This window comes from Mesocricetus auratus, unplaced genomic scaffold, assembly GCF_017639785.1.
Source record: "Mesocricetus auratus isolate SY011 unplaced genomic scaffold, BCM_Maur_2.0 Super-Scaffold_100027, whole genome shotgun sequence".
NCBI lineage: Eukaryota > Metazoa > Chordata > Mammalia > Rodentia > Cricetidae > Mesocricetus > Mesocricetus auratus.
The window spans coordinates 9,441,122-9,457,454 of record NW_024429208.1 but is presented as its reverse complement, the minus strand read 5'-3'; the positions used below and the strand labels follow the sequence as shown (position 1 = coordinate 9,457,454).

At 54.7% G+C, this 16,333-nt stretch overlaps 1 protein-coding gene across 4 annotated transcripts in view; it reads right to left on the bottom strand.

The window, feature by feature from the left end:
- Positions 1-16,333, bottom strand: part of Col18a1 (collagen type XVIII alpha 1 chain) — a 106,436-nt gene that overhangs the window by 1,934 nt on the left and 88,169 nt on the right. For 3 of the 4 annotated variants that reach the window (XM_013113903.3, XM_021227510.2, XM_013113900.2), the window contains 23 exons: positions 15,622-15,657; positions 15,041-15,112; positions 14,724-14,759; positions 14,369-14,458; positions 13,282-13,311; positions 13,170-13,196; positions 12,786-12,848; positions 12,439-12,513; positions 11,573-11,599; positions 11,312-11,365; positions 10,900-10,974; positions 9,244-9,312; positions 8,772-8,814; positions 8,216-8,278; positions 5,420-5,463; positions 4,972-5,100; positions 4,347-4,491; positions 4,186-4,259; positions 3,795-3,926; positions 2,679-2,711; positions 1,483-1,731; positions 739-936; positions 61-176 (listed from right to left, as the gene is read on the bottom strand). In XM_013113903.3, the coding sequence (XP_012969357.1) occupies positions 61-176; positions 739-936; positions 1,483-1,731; positions 2,679-2,711; positions 3,795-3,926; positions 4,186-4,259; positions 4,347-4,491; positions 4,972-5,100; positions 5,420-5,463; positions 8,216-8,278; positions 8,772-8,814; positions 9,244-9,312; positions 10,900-10,974; positions 11,312-11,365; positions 11,573-11,599; positions 12,439-12,513; positions 12,786-12,848; positions 13,170-13,196; positions 13,282-13,311; positions 14,369-14,458; positions 14,724-14,759; positions 15,041-15,112; positions 15,622-15,657 (1,880 nt within the window). The remainder of the gene's footprint in view (positions 1-60; positions 177-738; positions 937-1,482; positions 1,732-2,678; positions 2,712-3,794; positions 3,927-4,185; positions 4,260-4,346; positions 4,492-4,971; positions 5,101-5,419; positions 5,464-8,215; positions 8,279-8,771; positions 8,815-9,243; positions 9,313-10,899; positions 10,975-11,311; positions 11,366-11,572; positions 11,600-12,438; positions 12,514-12,785; positions 12,849-13,169; positions 13,197-13,281; positions 13,312-14,368; positions 14,459-14,723; positions 14,760-15,040; positions 15,113-15,621; positions 15,658-16,333) is intronic. The other variant, XM_013113901.2, reaches the window with a different exon arrangement.

Sequence of the window (16,333 nt, the reverse complement as noted above, 5' to 3'; positions counted from 1 at the left end):
GTATAGAGTATGTCAGTCTAGAGACTGAGGTCCTGCCTCATCTAATGCTGGGAGACCTACCAGACTGGGTGTCTCAGGACATCTCTGCCATCGAAAGAAAAGATGCGTGCCCCAGGCTGCAGTTGACCCTGGGAGCCGGAAAACAGAGCATCCCAGCTGGGAGATAGCACCTCATCCTATAGGGAGACACAGCAGGGACTTCAGTCACCACCACATCAGGCCAGAGCAGGGAGCATCAGGGAGCGGGGACTTCAGTCACCACCACATCAGGCCAGAGCAGGGAGCATCAGGGAGATCACATGAAACCAAGGGACACATTGAGGCACAGGAACCCCTTCTCAAGAGTACACCCCATCACAGCAGGTGAGACCCACGGATGCCCTCCCAAGCCTGATACACTGGGGTCTGTTAAGTCCACATCATTGGTTCTGGGAAACACCAAGAGTCCCAGCTCTTTTGATCACAAAGACCCAGTAATAAAGCCACATGGCAGGTCCTGTGGCTAGGTGGCACATAGAAATGACTCCAGGCCACTTTGACTATGTGGTCAGCAGCATAGGAACCACTAGAAACATCCATGGGACAAGAACCAGGGCCCTGGGGGGTGCCGGGGTAAGAGGGGCTTTGTGGGGTACACCGGGGGAAATCGTGATACCCTGCCGCGCATTCACACCCAAGGTCAGGGCATGGGTACACCTGGGGACATGCTTTTGACCCCTCAGGACAGGCTCCACCTACCTTCAGGTTGACGATGGGCACAGTCCCACGGTCAGCACGGCGCACAATACTGTAGAGGTCCTGCAGCCTAGACGACAAGAAGGCACGGAAGGTGCCGGCCAGCCCCACGGCTCGGGCCTGCTGAAAGCACTGGAAGTCGGCCCCACGGATGCCACGCATGCCACCCGACAGCGGGCTGTTCAGTGCCACCAGGTGGAGCTGCAGGAAAGGTCACGCAGGATTGCATCATAAGCAGTGTCACATGTAAGCTAGCCTGTAAGCTGCACGGTGCACACAGGCAGAGCCCGCTGAGGGCTGGACGAATAATACAGCAGTAACGTCAGTGACAACCTTCAAGCAGCCCTGTCCGGCCCCTTTCAGCTCAGGATATCAGAGGCCATCTGAGGCACTGTGGTCCCAGCAGCTCCCTAAGAGAGCACCTAATACCCTTCCTGTGAGCAGACTCGGGGCCAGTTCAGCCTGCCGGATCTGGAGCAGCTGCCCTTCCCTGGCTGTTCCAGCCTCCTCTAGGGCAGAGGCACAGCACAAGCTTTCTCCTCTACCATATTAAGGGCTAGCAAGGATTGGCTCCCAAGTGCTTGATCTCACTGACAACCACTAAGCCACCAGAGAGAAGCAAGTGCCTGGCCTAAGTGATGAATGGCCCCATAGCACCCACAGATCTCTGGCAGCTCTAGGGGGATTCCTCCATCCCGCCAGGACTGGGGCTGGATGAACACATGCCCCTCAGCCCCAGACACTCACCACTGGCTGGAAATCATGGTGAGTGTGAGCAGGCGAGCCCGTGGGGTGAGCTGGCGGCTGGTGCACAGAGGAGCTGTGGTGGTGTGGGACTCCGGGGTAAGGCTGTGGCTCTGGCAGCCGTGGTGGGTTGGCCAGGATGTCATCTGCCCGCCAGGGCCGAGCCGTGGAGTAGGAGTGCTCCCGCCGGGTATATGGGCTGCCCTCGTGGAGCTGCACCAGTGGGGGCTGCAGAGCCGCGACCTCATTGCCCTGAGAATGGAAGAGCACAGTGCCTGGGGCAGCCCCTCCCTTCCTGTCTATTCTGTGCTCTTGGGGAGGCCAGGGCTGGGCCCAAGGCGGAGAGAAGGGAGCTGTACCCTGGCACCCTGGCCCCTGGGTGCAAGCATGAGCTAGCCCAAGATACTTGAATGGGTGGCACCGCCCTCTGACCAGTCCTCACTCATCACAGCCTCCTTAGGTTTCCTCCTTAGGTTTCCTGGCTGCGGCCCAGGCTAAGACCCCACATCAGATTCGCCCAGAGGCTAGCTCTAGAAGAGGAGTTGCCCCTCCCCCCATTCCACACCCAAGTGTGTGTGTCTCAGAGTATCCTCCCAGGCCCCCATCTGGAGATGCCCCTCTAACTGCGGCGTGGAGGGAGGAGAACAGCAAATCAGCCCAAGAGTAAAACAGTGCCCTTGAGAACAGCGAAGTGAACCATTTCCACCCAAGTAACCATTGTTTGTCCGGGCATAAAAGTGCCTGCTGGTCAGCTGTGAGAAGCTCAGCCGTAAACTTAACCGAGGGGAAAAAGTTCAGTGGGGAACTCCAACTGATGCCTGGACTTCCCCAGTCAGCTTCTCCTGGATATTGTAAGTGTCCAGTCTAGTGACGTCATTTCCTCACGGGGACTCCAGCTGGCTGCCTTAAAGCACTCCCCCCACACCCTAATCATCAGTTCTACTAAGTGTCTTAAGTACCCAACTTGACAATGCTTTATTTATCTACCTGTTAATCATTCTTACACTTCAGTCTGCCGTGTACTTAATAAATCCTCTCATCCCAAACCAAAAACAGACCATTGTTTGCACTGCACAGAACCGTCACCAACCTCCGGCCACACACACCAAGTCCCCAGACTTCAAGGAACGACGAGGCCCTCCTGAGCTCCGTCCCCACGCTAACTTTTAGCAGGTGTACAGAGGGAAAGTATCCCTTACCGTCCCATGTGGGAGCGCTGTCCGGGCCTCCAGCTGAAAAGCAACCAACAGCAGGGGTTACCGTAGCACGCTTCAGGGTCAGGGCCCCTCAGCTGCCACCCTCTTCCCCAGCCCCTCCCCCTAGGAAAGAGGGAGGGGACTGTACCTCACTCTCTGGCACTCAGTCAACAGTGGGCACTGGTTAGACCTACTGCTAACACCAAAGAATCTCCCAGGCCAGCCAGGCCCACAGACCCAGAGCCCAAAAGCTGGTACCCAGCAGCCATCACGCATCTTGGGGCATCCTACCAGTACCAAGGATGCTCATCACAGTGGTATTTATTATTATTGTGTGTGTGCGCGTGTATGCTATATACGTGACCGTGCCATAGTGGGCGTGTCGGTCGGAGGACCACTTTGCAGAACTGATTCCCTCCTCCGAAATCAAACTCAGGCTGACAGGTCCGTGTGCCATGTCTCTGTACCCACTGAGCCATCTGGGCAGCCCCACAGTGATGTTTACATAGTACAGTGTCGGGATCCAGAGCATATGTAGCCTCCGTGCACCCCGAGGCCATCATGCCAAGAGGAGCCCTAAGCTTCATCCCATTACACCTCCCTTAGAGGACGGTTTTAGAACCTCGGCCAAGAGCCACCTGGGGTCTAGAGTTAGGACCTAGGGTTAGGACCCTGCCTCACGTTACGCTGCTGTGGGCGGAATGTGAACCCACCCCACCCACAACCCGGGGTTATGTACAACATTTGGTCCTCAATTGGCAGTGCTGTTTGGGAAGACTGTGGAACCTTTAGGAGGTGGAGACTTAGGGAAGGACATAGGTCCTAGTCCCACTTCCTATCTGCTCCCTGCTCCCTGACTACAGAAGCCATGTGACCAGTTGCCTGACAACCCTGCCACTGCGTCACTGCCATGGACTGTACCTCAAACCTGGCGCCTAAGTAACCTGTCCTCCTTGAGGTACTTCTCCTTGGGGTCTCAGCAACCATAAAAGTAATTAATCAACATTCATCTATTGTTGACCCTCAAAGTGCAAAGGAACCCATGTACCATTCTTTAAAGCGAAAAAAATCCTTCCAACCTTGTTGTGGGTGTTGGAGGGAGGGTCCCTGAGAACTCACCAGCACCTTCCGGAAGCCATTTCTAACACGGACGTAGAGCTCTTCCCTCTCAGCCACGAAGATGAGCCAGCCCTCGGGCACCTCGCGAACCTTGTCCAGCATGGTCTGGTATGTGGCCCAGATCCTCACCTGCTGGAACCCCAACCCAAGCCCAGTGTGGGACCTACTGCCCAGAGCACCCAGGGCTCCCAGGATTTGGGAGGCCAGAGGGTGACCCTGGGTAGGGATGCTCCTTTGTCAGGCTGTCCCCAAGAAGGAGTGGAGGCTGCAGAAATGGGTACCTTGGGGACCCTATGGCCCCACAGACACTGATGGTGAGGACTTCCTGACATGCCACCAGCCTTCCCAGCCCTACTCCAGATCCTCAGACCTTGGCTGACTGGACACTTACCCCAGCAGAGGCACCCATGGCTCCTGGGGGACCTGGGGGGCCAGGGGGACCCGGAGGACCAGGAACACTGACAGCTATGAGAGAGATCAAGCTGGAAACTCCTGGCCACATGGGTAGCCCTCAGGGGCCCAGGCCCACTCCCTATTCGCCACATAACTTACTCTGCCTGTGAGGGCCAGGGAAGGAGGGAGGTCCTGGAGGTCCTGGAGGTCCTGGGGGGCCCTGGCGCCCCTCATAGCCAATGCCAGGAGGTCCTTGAGGACCAGGAGGGCCAGGTGGGCCCCGGATGCTCTCTCCCTTTGGACCCTAGGAACAACAAGGAAACCTTCCATTGAACCCTGTAAGCCCTAGGCTGGGACTGTATTTGCATAGCCCCAGAGGTGGAAGTAGCTTTGGAGACGGGTTCAGCACAGGACCCCTTTTGCTGGGGATGCAATCCAGGACAAGGGAACTGTCCCAAGGTCTGCCAGTGTCCCTGTTCCCTCGAGTCCTCGTGACTGCTGTGGTGGCACACCGCTGGGGTCTGCTCAGTGCAGTGCTGCTCAAAACCAGGGACATAGCAGATGGGTAGCAGCAGGAGAGCGGCCACAAGGCACAATGAGGCCACCCTGGTCCATGTGTCCACCCAGCCCCAGGCCCAGAGGAGCCGATAAATGTGAGGTCTTAGGCCGATGAGATTGCAGGCTTTGGTCTGTGTCTTTTAGGGTACACAGCCAGGGAGGATGTGCCCCTTGACTTTGCCCATGGTGTGTGGACACCTGCAGGGGGCCTGGGGCTCGGGCTTACCGGAATCCCAGGGTAGCCAGGGGGGCCAGGAGGTCCAGGGACACTTGAGCTGAAGAATCCACCTCCAGCGACCCCAGGTTCTCCCCTCTCTCCTTTCTGTCCAGTGTCCCCTCGGTCTCCCTTGTCGCCCTACGGGTGGAAACGGTTATCTGAGCCAGGTGGCGATGACAGGATGGCACTGACCCCATGAGTCATGGGCACCTCCTTGGTTCCCCAGTGCTTGCCCTCCCAGATCCAGCTAGGTTCCCACCTCCTGCTGTATCTGCCCCACCTCCCCCCCCGCCTGGGGCAATGAGTGTCCACAGGGCCAGCGTTCCTCATGGAACCAGGAGAAAGAAAAGCGGCTTGGTTGGATGTCACTAGATTCTTGTCACCAGGGACAGGGGCAGCTGCCCAGACACCAGTCACCCCATGAGGACATTCACTTTCCCTCAACAGTCTCACCCACCTTCATTTCCGCTCCCAGGTTGAAGAAGTCGATGGGGAACTGCCCTGCAGGGTAGGAAGGCAGGTTGAGAGTGTCCTGAGATGACAGCACTGACTCCACAGTGTGTACTCCCCCGTCCCCAACCGCCATCAATTTGGGTAAGGACCACACATTTATTAAATTATTAAATTTACTCCAGGTTAATAGATTTTGTTTGTTTGGTTTTTTTGTTGTTTTTGTTTTTTTGGTCATGGTGTTTTTGCAGAGTTGTACTTGTGTTTATGAGTGGCCGTTGGCTTTTCTGATGGCTGTCTACCCAGTGGCCTGGAGAGAGGCACTCACGCATTCTGACAGTCACCGCACAGATCCTCATGGATGGTGTGCACTGAAGACTTGAAATCTGTGTAAACCGGCTTCTCCTTCCCCTAGACCCCTTGCTTCAAGAAGCCTGGTCCTGTTCCCACGCCCAGGGTCTCTCCTCTGAGCAATTCCCTGTTGTCTGTTTACAAAGTTGAGGAGATGTTTTGGCATCTTCAAAGAATTAACTTGATCTTTGGATTCTTTTTTTCTTGATCTCTGTTATCTCATACATAGAGGAAACATACCTTCTTTTATTTCTGTCCCTAAAAAGCCTTCCTGTTTTCATGAATTGTGACGTTTGCTTTCTAGAACCTCAGGTTAGAGGCACAGAAACACTGCATTTGAGGCTATAATTTTGTGAACGGAGGGGTTAACCCATTTTTTTCAGGGAGAGCAACGTTGGGTCAGTTTTCCCTGTTTCTGTCCTCCTGGAAGACCCTGCCTTGTGGAATCATTCTGTCTTGGAGGCCCTTTCCTGCTACATGAGATGATCCATGCCTACCATCCCTGGCCGGCTCAGCCACCTTCCAGGTGTGGCACCTGGGATTGGAGGTGACGGTGGCCAAGCTCCAGCTCCTCTGTAGAACCAATGACCTGTGAGCAAGGGGTCCCTCTGACCAGCCCATTGGGGACTTATAGGACCCAGCTATTCAGGCGTCTGAGACATGCCTTGGGGTCTTTCGCTTCTCCTTTGACGTTCAAGCTGCCTGAACCAGTCAGTGCTGCTGCTGGGGCAATCCTCCAATGCAGGCGCTCAGTCACCAAGGCTTCTACTACATTTCTCATGACCGCCATCCCCTAAACCTGCAGAACACGCTTCTGCCTGCAGGGACTAGTCCCTGGGGCTGGCATGTGGCCAGAGATGATGTAGACAAGCATTTGTGGCTGCTGAGCCCTTCCGTCTCCAGGATAAATGTTTCCAATGATGGCATAGTTTTCTTGTCAGTCTTCTTCTCTATCCCGAGGTTCTGCTATTGTAGGCACATGGGTTCAGTTACTGGATTGCTCTGGCAGATCGGCTTGGATCAAGATGAGTGCTTTTTAATTCCAGCCATGTTTCACGTTTCCTAGGATTCACTTGGTCTCACACACACACACACACACACACACACACACACACACACACACACACACATACACACTTCGCTGGTCATTGCTAACTCCCTTCCCCTGGGACAATTCCCTCCATCCTGGTCCTCTAGCTTGCCCTCGTCCTAAGGGAGGGGTCTCCCTGCGTCTCTCTGGGCAGCCAGCCTACTCCCATCCTGACTGCCCACAGAAGCACCCATGTCCAGCTGCTGAAACCTGGCTTCAAATCCATTTTGTCCATTGTTTCCTACGCGTCCCTGCTCTGAGCTCCTTCTCCCCCGTCGTTTTCATTTGCTTCAAGCTTTGCTGTGTATTTCTGTGTGTCATTTATCTGTGCATGGGGCATCTAGATGCACGGTCTGCTGTTTCTGGCTTTCTTTCAAGTCCATCTGCACCCTTGACCTCAGCTAACATCAGAGAGACTGTGCTCCATCCAGAGAGTCTGGGCCCGTGGCCATGCAGCCTGTACACTTCCCCTTTCTGGGCACCAATTCTTGTCTCTCCCAGGAGTCTCGGGAGAACCTGCACATGAGGCTGCTCGCTGCTTAGGCCACCCTCCTGTGCAGTCATACTCCCGGCTGTGGGATTCTGTAGCATGAGCCGCCCTGTGATGCTCTTGAGACACACAGGGTCTTCTCCTTGTGCATCTTTTGACTATGGAGAGCACTGCAAATCATTTTTTGGCTTTGGAAACTCGGGGCCATTTTGCCCTCAACAGCTGTTTCTCTTTGGTTCTCCAGTGACCAAGCATGACAAGCATGTTAGACCATCGCTGTGTCTGTCCTCCCTCTGTGGACCTTCTCTCTTTCTGTGCTCCCACCGGCAAGGTGCTGAGATGGCCTCTCCTGGCTCAAGCTTGCTATCCTGTGGCGGGGGCGGAGGTTGTAGCCCCTAGCTCTCTGAACTCTTGTGTCCCAGGATTTACCCAACCTCTGCTCTCTGAGATAATTCTTTCCCCTTCTAGCTTTGAAGCTCTATACACTCTAAGTCTTGGTCCCAGCATGGTAACCACTTCCCAGGAGACCTGGGTATTTCGTCTTCCCTCTCCATGTCTGGTAGGGTCTTGGTTCCAGTGCCTGTATCTTCCTTATCATGCCAAACACCCCGAGTGTTGTTGGAGGGCAGAATCTGGGGCTGGTACTGAGCAGGGATCCCACTAGCAAATGAATACTAATGCTTTTGCGGTTTCAAGGGAGTGGCCCCAGCTCTCTTCCCTGCTGGTCCCCCCTCCGTCTCACTTTGTCCCTCCAGAGAGTTGGGCAGCAACCATGGTATAATTGGTGCTCCATACCCCAAGACTCTAGTGCTCCACCCTGGGACTGACAGCACCCAGTGACCCTCAGACTGGACCATGTAGAGCATGCTCACCTGGAGGCCCAGGTGGGCCCACCTCTCCTTTGTCACCCTTCGGTCCTGATGGCCCCTGCACACCTGGGGGAAGAAACCCCAAGGGTATCATGGAAAGCCTGGTCAAGGCCCCTCCCACTGATGTCCCCAGTCCCGGCTATTGTGTGCACAGGATGGGTCTAGGGCAGAAAGGCTATCGATGGATGGGATGGCAGGGAACAGGACACGACACAGGGACAGTCAGCTCATGAGGAACAAATGTAGCAGTGGGGGAGCCACGACTCTATGTCCCTACTGATGGGTGGGTGGGGCTGTCCCTGCACCTACTGAGAAATACTGGGTGGTCATCCCCAGTACCAGAGCCCCTAGTTAGACTTCCTGGACAGCCATATGGGTGTGATATTAGGAGTAGGGCACAGTTGAGGACATGACTCAGGAACAAGACGCCCAGATTTAGCAGAGCCAAGTCCCACAACTCCATTTCTTCTAATCACTTTAAGGTTACTATCCCATTGCCATCTTCCCACCAGAGCCCCACCCAGACTTCTGTACGCACTGCGAGCCCAGGAGCCCTCACCTTGCTGTCCTGGTAGTCCAGGTCGGCCAGATTCCACAAATGCCTACCAAGAACAAGCGGGATGGGGGTGGGGTGTGCTGAGGGACAATGTTCTAGAAAGAAAAACTACCCCAAGGCAAGAAGCCCCAGGGCCCCTCTCCAGAGCCAAACCAGGTCTCTTTCCACAGGAGCTCTGAAGGGGGCAGGGTCTATGTCAAGGGTCCTAGTTACAGTGACTTCCCCGCCCTCACAGGTCACCTCCCCTTGCTAAGTCTGGTGGAACTGGGGTGCTCCTGGCATCTGGGCTAAGCACCTGAGTCATTCCAGTTTGAGTTGTCTCCAAGCCACAGAGTTACTCCTGTGGGGACTCAACGCTTGTCCACTACCCACAAGTGCAGCCCAACCGACAAACCCATCCCAGAGATACCCAGAGAGGGTTCCAGAGCCAGTGATGGGAGAGAAGCCTCCACAGAGTGAGGCTCTGGACACTTACATTGCTGTCATAGATGGGCATCCCAGGAGGACCTGGGGGGCCTGGAGGCCCAGGGGGTCCAGGCAGTCCCTGTGGAAGGACAGAAAGCTCTGGTTAGTCAAGCCCACAGCTAAGCCATCAGTATAGGCTAGGGCAGCAGACATGGGCTGAAATATATCTGAAAAGCAATCAGCTCAGAAAGATGAATGCATTGGATAACGTAGAAATCAAGACTGCATTGCTGCCTCTGGCCCATGTGCCTGCCAGCTGGGCCTGCCTGTTTCCTGCCCAGGGGCCCCTCAGGGAAGTGAAGCCACATAGGCTGTGAGTAACAGCAGTAGAAGGAGCTGTGCTTCTCCTGAGATCACTAGCTGCAAGCTCGGGGCTTGGTCACTCAAGGCTGTGACTTGAATAAATGAAATTGCATTTTCATGTATTCAAAGAAAGGAACAGCCTGGTCCAAGCTCCTACAATCCCCCTCTGATGGGGATGTCCTTCTGGATGTATGTTTCTCTTATTGGCTGTTGAATAAAACACTGTTTGACCAGTAGAGGCAGGAAGGTAGGCGAGGCTAGAAGAGGAGAAGAATTCTGGGAAAGTAGGCAGAGAGAGACCGCAAGGGATGCCATGTAGAGACTTGGAGGAGAGGATGCATCAGGCATTCTCTGGTAAGATAAGGCCACTTAGAAACACATAGATTAGTAGTTATGGGTTAATAATTAAAACAGAGCTAGCCAAGAGAAGCCCTAGCCATCGGCCAACATTTAATAATTAATATAAGTCTCTGTGTGCTTATTTGGGGCAAAAGTGGCAACAGGACCAGGTGGGAAAGAAACCTCCAGCGACACTGCCTCTCTGAAGTGCCTCTTGACCAGGCAGGTACCCTGCATGGCCCACCTTCCCCAAGACAGCTCCAGGGGGTGGGGGGAGGGCTGTGAGCGTCTGTGTACTCGATGGCACCTCAGATTAAGGGTACACTTCCCACAAGGAAAAGAGTATTTAACCTGACTTTAAAAATCCTATCTGAGGATGAAATCCAAGAGCCAGTCTTTCCCATTGGGAAGGATGTGAATGACCTGTGACTGTGTCGGTCTGCGCTGTGAGCACTGCAGCTCTGCTCCAGATTTTGCATGGTGTTAGCAGGCTTTAATGCACGGGGAGGCGGCTGGCAAGAAACCAGCAGCAGCAATGACCATCATGAGTGAGAATTCTCTGAAGTGCTTATATCTGGATTTCCATGCCCATCTCTGCTCTTGGCAAAGCAGGTGGGAGTCAGGAGCCACAGTCATCCTGGGGGGAGTCCCTGAGTCTCTGAGTGACTGTCCCCAGTGGAAAGGCAAGAGATGCCAGGAGACAAAAATCCTTAATAAGTTCCTAAGGCAGCAGATGTTTTAAAAGTCACAAGGCTGTGTTGGTGGGTCCAGAGAAGGTATACCCTAAGGCTCAATGGGTCTCTCTCCTGGGTATAGGATATGTTTGTGCATGTGTGGTTGTGAGTGTGCCCAGATATACATGTGAGTATTTATGCAGGTGTACCACCTGTCAGGACCAACATGTCTAATTACATCATCAGCCACCTGAAACAGCCTGCTAAATGACCTGAGGGGCCCTCACCTAGCCACTCTTGTTCCCTGATGCCCTAAGTCATGCACTCACCGTTCTAGGAAGGACACTTACCCTCATGCTAAACCCAAGGCTGGCATCTCCAGGCTCCCCTTTCTCTCCCTTCAATCCATTCGTTCCAGGACGACCCTGGGCAGAAGAGAGGGGCAGGGCTTGTTGGGCACTGGACATAACCCCATCCTTCCTGGAGTCAAGCCTTTACACTCTTGCCCAGAAGTTAGGGGAAGCAGGAGACTGACTAGAGGGACCTAGGCCAGAGTGTCCTTTTGCCCAGGGCCTTCTATGGGGTGTCATATGAGGTGTTCTCTTAGCCCAGATAAGTATTAAGACTCTGGCCACATAGATGTGATTGCTGTACCCGGGGGAAGAAAAGGAGGGGCAGCTGTCCATTTTCTCCACAGCCCAGCCCTCTGCAGGCCCCAGGTCTCCACCCACTATGTCCAACTTGTAGGCCACCAATCCTCACCGGCCGTCCAGGGAAGCCGATTTCACCCTTGTGCCCAGGTCGCCCATAAGGACCCTACAGAGAGAATGATTAGTTGGAGGATGGTTGAGGCCTCCTAGTGAAGGGGGGGGGGGCTTCCCAGGAAAGGACCAGGGCTGCCATTTTTGAGGAACTGCCCGTTGTCATCTGGAGCAACCAACCCCCCACCCCATGTTTTCAATGTGGCGGTTGGTTCAAACCCTGGGCCATGAACTCAGTGTAACAGACAAAGGCATTACTCACCGGGGGTCCTCGGAAGCCTGGCTCTCCCTGGACAGAGAATCAGTGGTATGTCAGGGAGTTATGGCTCACCCCACCCACTGCCTCCTGGAGTCCCTGGACCCATCTGGATATCCTAGGCTGGCAACCAAGGCTGCTGGCCAGGACAGGACAGGATGGACACCAGCATTAGGGACCAGGTCTGGTTTGAGATAAGATGGATGTGCCCTGGGTCTGTGAGGGTGAGATCCAACTTACACAGTGTCCAGGTCTTACTCAGCTACAGAGCCTCTGTGAGCAGAGAGTTCTCTGGGCCTGGGGAATCATTAGCTCACTCCCTAACAACACTGTAGGCCAGTGAGAATCCATTCCTCATAGCCACCAAGATTTCCAAGGCCCTTCCCCTGGTACCTCCTTGGAAGGCCTGCTGAGGTGGAAACCCAAAACACAGTCTGAGGAACAATTCCTTCCTGAGAACAGGCTTGGGCTCAGGTTCCTGCAGGCTCAGGACAGAGGGAGGAGGAGGTCTAGATACCTCAGTTACACAGGGTAGGTGGATCCCTGCACATGGGGTGGCCGCAGGAGGCCTTGGGCCTCTTCATCTCTCATAGGCAAAAGCCAGGCAGAAGCGTGAACACTGGACCATGGCTTATATCAATAACTTTCCTATAGGTGAGCTCAGCCAACAGTAGCAAGGGGATAACACAAGCCATTGGTAGGTTTGGGGGCCGTGAGGACACACCCAGGGAGGTTACAAGAAGCAAAAGGAGAAGAGAATCAGGCTACGGGAGGTTTGGGAACCCTATTCAGGAGTGTGTCCTGATCCTGCCTCTCTGTCAGAACACCCCACACTCATGCTGTCTTCACAGGGAACCCCACCTCATTCTCACCTTGGCTCCTTTCTGGGCGTGGCCCAGGGCTCTGCCATCAGGGCCAAAGATAGCGCCCGGCTCTCCCTTCTCACCCTGAAATGGCAGGACAGGAAGGATGGGTCAGGGCCCAGCCGTAAGGCCTCAGATACCCTCCAATACAGAAACAGAGGAAGGGGGTCCTGGCCTGCCATGGGGAGGTTATGACCAGGGCCCTTTGAATTAGGGTAATAGAGATGGCATGTCCCAATATCCTCAGGGCCCAGCCTGCCAGAGGAGCCACCACCTGGATAGACAGGACACCACACCTTGGTTGGAGCAGGTCTGTGGTTCCTAGGAAAGGAACAGATGGTACCCGAGTCCCTTACCTTGGGCCCTGGAAGACCCTGCTCGCCTTTGGAACCCAGGTCACCCTTCGGCCCAGCAGGTCCCTACAGCAAAGACCAGATAGGAATGAGGGTCCCTAACCCAATGTTTCTCAGTTCCCATATCCACCATATCCTGTGTCTGGTTGTTGCTCCCTGGTCTTATGTCAGCCCTTCAGGTCCTGGACAATTACAGACAGCGACGGCACCGTGCTATACCCTCCAGCCCGCATCATGTTCCTGATAGCATCAGGTCCTCAAGGACAGTGACTGTCCCCACCTGAGCCTACACTACTGTCCTGTGTGTACCTAGAGCACAGCCCATGCCCACCCCCAGCGCCAGGGCACTGTCGGGCAAGCACACAGCCGTAAAGACAAGCTACTTACAGGGAAGCCTGCGTACCCCGGCTTGCCCTGTGGAAAGAAGGGTTCCATGAGTTCTGGGGACACACTGCTCTCGCAGATGTTCTGTCCTCCATGGAAGCAAGATGGCACTTACCTCAGGTCCTGGCGTGGTCACAACTGCTCTCTGTCCCCAGGCCACCGGGAAATAAAAATTAGAGGAAAAGGAAGCTGCGTTTGAGTTGAAAGTCACCTGGCATCACGTCAGCCACAAGCACATAAAAGCGAGTCCAGAGTGGAATTTAGAAGAAAACTGGGTTTTCAGCAGTGTGCCCGGGTTCTCTCTGCAGGTGCCCAGGTGACAACTGACCCATACCCTGGGGAGCTCCTCCTCCTCCCAAGGAGGACTCTCTGGGCGTGGAGCAGCCAGGGCTGGTGTCACCCTACAGCCCTGATACACGGTAGCCTGCTCTGGCTCATTCCGTGGAAGCAGCCCCACCTGCTGGGGGCTTTTCCTACTGTCATACCAGCGACTCCTGAATGACGATGACCACTGTGGCTTTTGGATCTACCCTAGTCCCAGAGCCCTTGCCCCTGCCTTCCCCCAGTCTCATATGAATGCCATCGTTGTTGGTTTTTTTTTTTCCAGTCCCATGGTGTCTGTCCACTCCTGGAAGCAGGAGTGCTGAGCCAGGCACTCTCGTGACCGCTCGCTGCCTTGCTCCCAGGCCTATACTGTCCCCATCTCGGAACTGCGGATACCTAGACTCCAGAGGTGAAGTAACCATCCAGGGTCACAGGTGACGACTGCAGCTGGGACCTGAGCCCAGCTGTCACCCCAGCCATGCTCTAGCTCTGTCTAGGGCAGCCTCTCCCTCCGTTTTCAGGTCCTACGGGCCCTGCATCTGACACCCAGCAACTCAGGCTTCTTGATGCAGAGAAGTGAGCTCGGGTAGCAGCTTGGCCCCTGGGTTCTGTGGTGGGGCCGCAAGGGCCCCATTTACTCTGGGGCTAGGAGACTTGACTATGTTGCCGCTGGCACCACAAAGGGGTGATGATAGCCTTTACCACCAAGAAGGCCTAGAAACTTTGGAAAGGAGAGAGCTTCTAGCCAACATGGCCTTTTCTTGAGAAGCCAGGACCCCTCGTGCCATTCTGGTGAGGCGGTGAGATCAACTACGGGCAATTCCTAGACTGAGGGATGAGCCCTGCTGTAGTCTTACTTACGTAAGTAGCGTACTTACGTCTTCATTCGACACATAGAGCACGGGCCCTGGAGGTCCTGGGGGGCCAGGGAGGCCTGGCAAACCCACTCCATCTTTTCCTGGGCTCCCCTGGAAGACAGTAGCAGAGAGGTAACCATGCTGGTGATTCCTCTGTCCAGGACCCCAGAGCCTACCCATAGCCCAGGTACTAGGTTTGTAGACAGCAGTTGAGTGCTACCCCCCCCTAATTTAAAGGTCTTTGCTCGACTCTCTGAGGTTACGTGGGTGGCCAGGTGGTTTGGGTCTGAGGTTGGGGCATGATGGCATACCTCACCCCGAGGCCCGGGCAGCCCAACTCTTTGTCCACTGTGTACCTATGGCAACAGACACTCACCTTTTCTCCCTGGCTCCCTTTTTCTCCTTTTGGCCCCTGCAGAGACAGAGGAAATGGGTTGTTGTAGACACAACCAGAGTCCCTTCAGGGACCGGCCTACCCGGGCCTGGCTTCCAATGCAGACGGGGATTCTGTGTTTCCTAGAAACTTGGAGGATAGATACGAGCACCCAAAACCCTGACCAGACAGACTTGCATTTGGCTCCACAGGGCAGATATAGCAGGTGGGGGGACACAGATTCCAGGATACCCTAAGGCCACCTTAGACGCCGGTTCTCTTCCTGGGGGCTTCTTTTACACATTTCCTCCCTCACTCACCGGGGACCCAGCTGCACCGGCTCTTCCGGGAAGGCCAGGCATGCCCTGGACTCCTTCTGCTCCGACTTCTCCCTGGGACAGACAAAAGGGAGGGCCAGAGTCAGCCCTGCAGCCAGACAGCAGGGACTCTTGGAAAGGAGACCACAGCAACCATGGGCATGACCGTAGCCTAGGTTTCTGCTGGCTTGGAGACAGAGATCTCGCTGAGGGGTGAGGGAGATGAAGACAAGGGAGGACGGTGGCAGGGAAGAGGAGGCGGGTAGGGGCGGAAGCTCGTTTCCCTCAGCTGGTGCTGGTGTATGGGGGCGTGCTCTGAGGCAGGGGCTTGACCTGGGTAGTTTTCGCTGATTCAGGCATGTTAAATTCCAAGCAAACGAAAGTATGAGGAGCAGTGAAGCGGAAGTAAGAACGAGGCCAGGACTGCACAGGGGTCTCACTCCAAGTCTTCTGTTCCTAGGCTGCCTCTGAGATGTGCCTGACACACCTTTGTCTATGAGGCTTGTGGGCCATGTGTTCTGGTCCATAAAGGCCCCTCTCCATCCCCAGTGGACAACATACCCGACCCTAGGTGAAGTACCTACCTTGGCTCCAGGTGGCCCTGTCACTCCAGGATCCCCCTAAGTGAACAAAGGGCTTTATGAACTTGGGGTATCAGCTGGTCCATCCCCACACCAAGCTCCATGCTCCTCTGTTAACCACCCAGGATGTCCTGGCCTTAGCACTTGGGCCCTCCCAAGGGTCTTAGAACCCTAGGCGACCCAGGGTCCCACACTGGTGGAAGGTTCTAAGTATATCCTAGTATCATGGGGATTGGATAGTTCTGGATATTGTAGAAGCTGGTAGCAGGTCCCACCATCTCCACTATAAGAAACAAGTTCTCTGAAATGACTTCTTAACATAAAAAATAACTTCACCTTCAATCCCAGCACTTGGAGGCAGAGGCAGGTGGACCTCTGAGTTCAAGGCCAGCCTGGTCTACAGAGTGAGCTGAGCTTCAGGATAACCAGGGCTACACAGATAAACCCTGTCTTTAAGAAAATTCAGTACAGGCCCATCTGAAAATCCAGCCCTTTGAAATGGTCCATCCAGCATTTTATAAGTCACAGAAAACCAGTCTAGGAGAAGTAGGCCAATGGCAGAGGCCAGTTAGAGAGTCAGGCTGGTGTCCCAAGGACAACATGTGAAGCCGAGAACAAAACTCTCAGATCCTCCGGGGGACATCACACAACTGGTCCCTGAAGCTGAGAACCATAGAGGGGTCTGGGCTCCTTCTCAAAACATTAGCATGCTTCA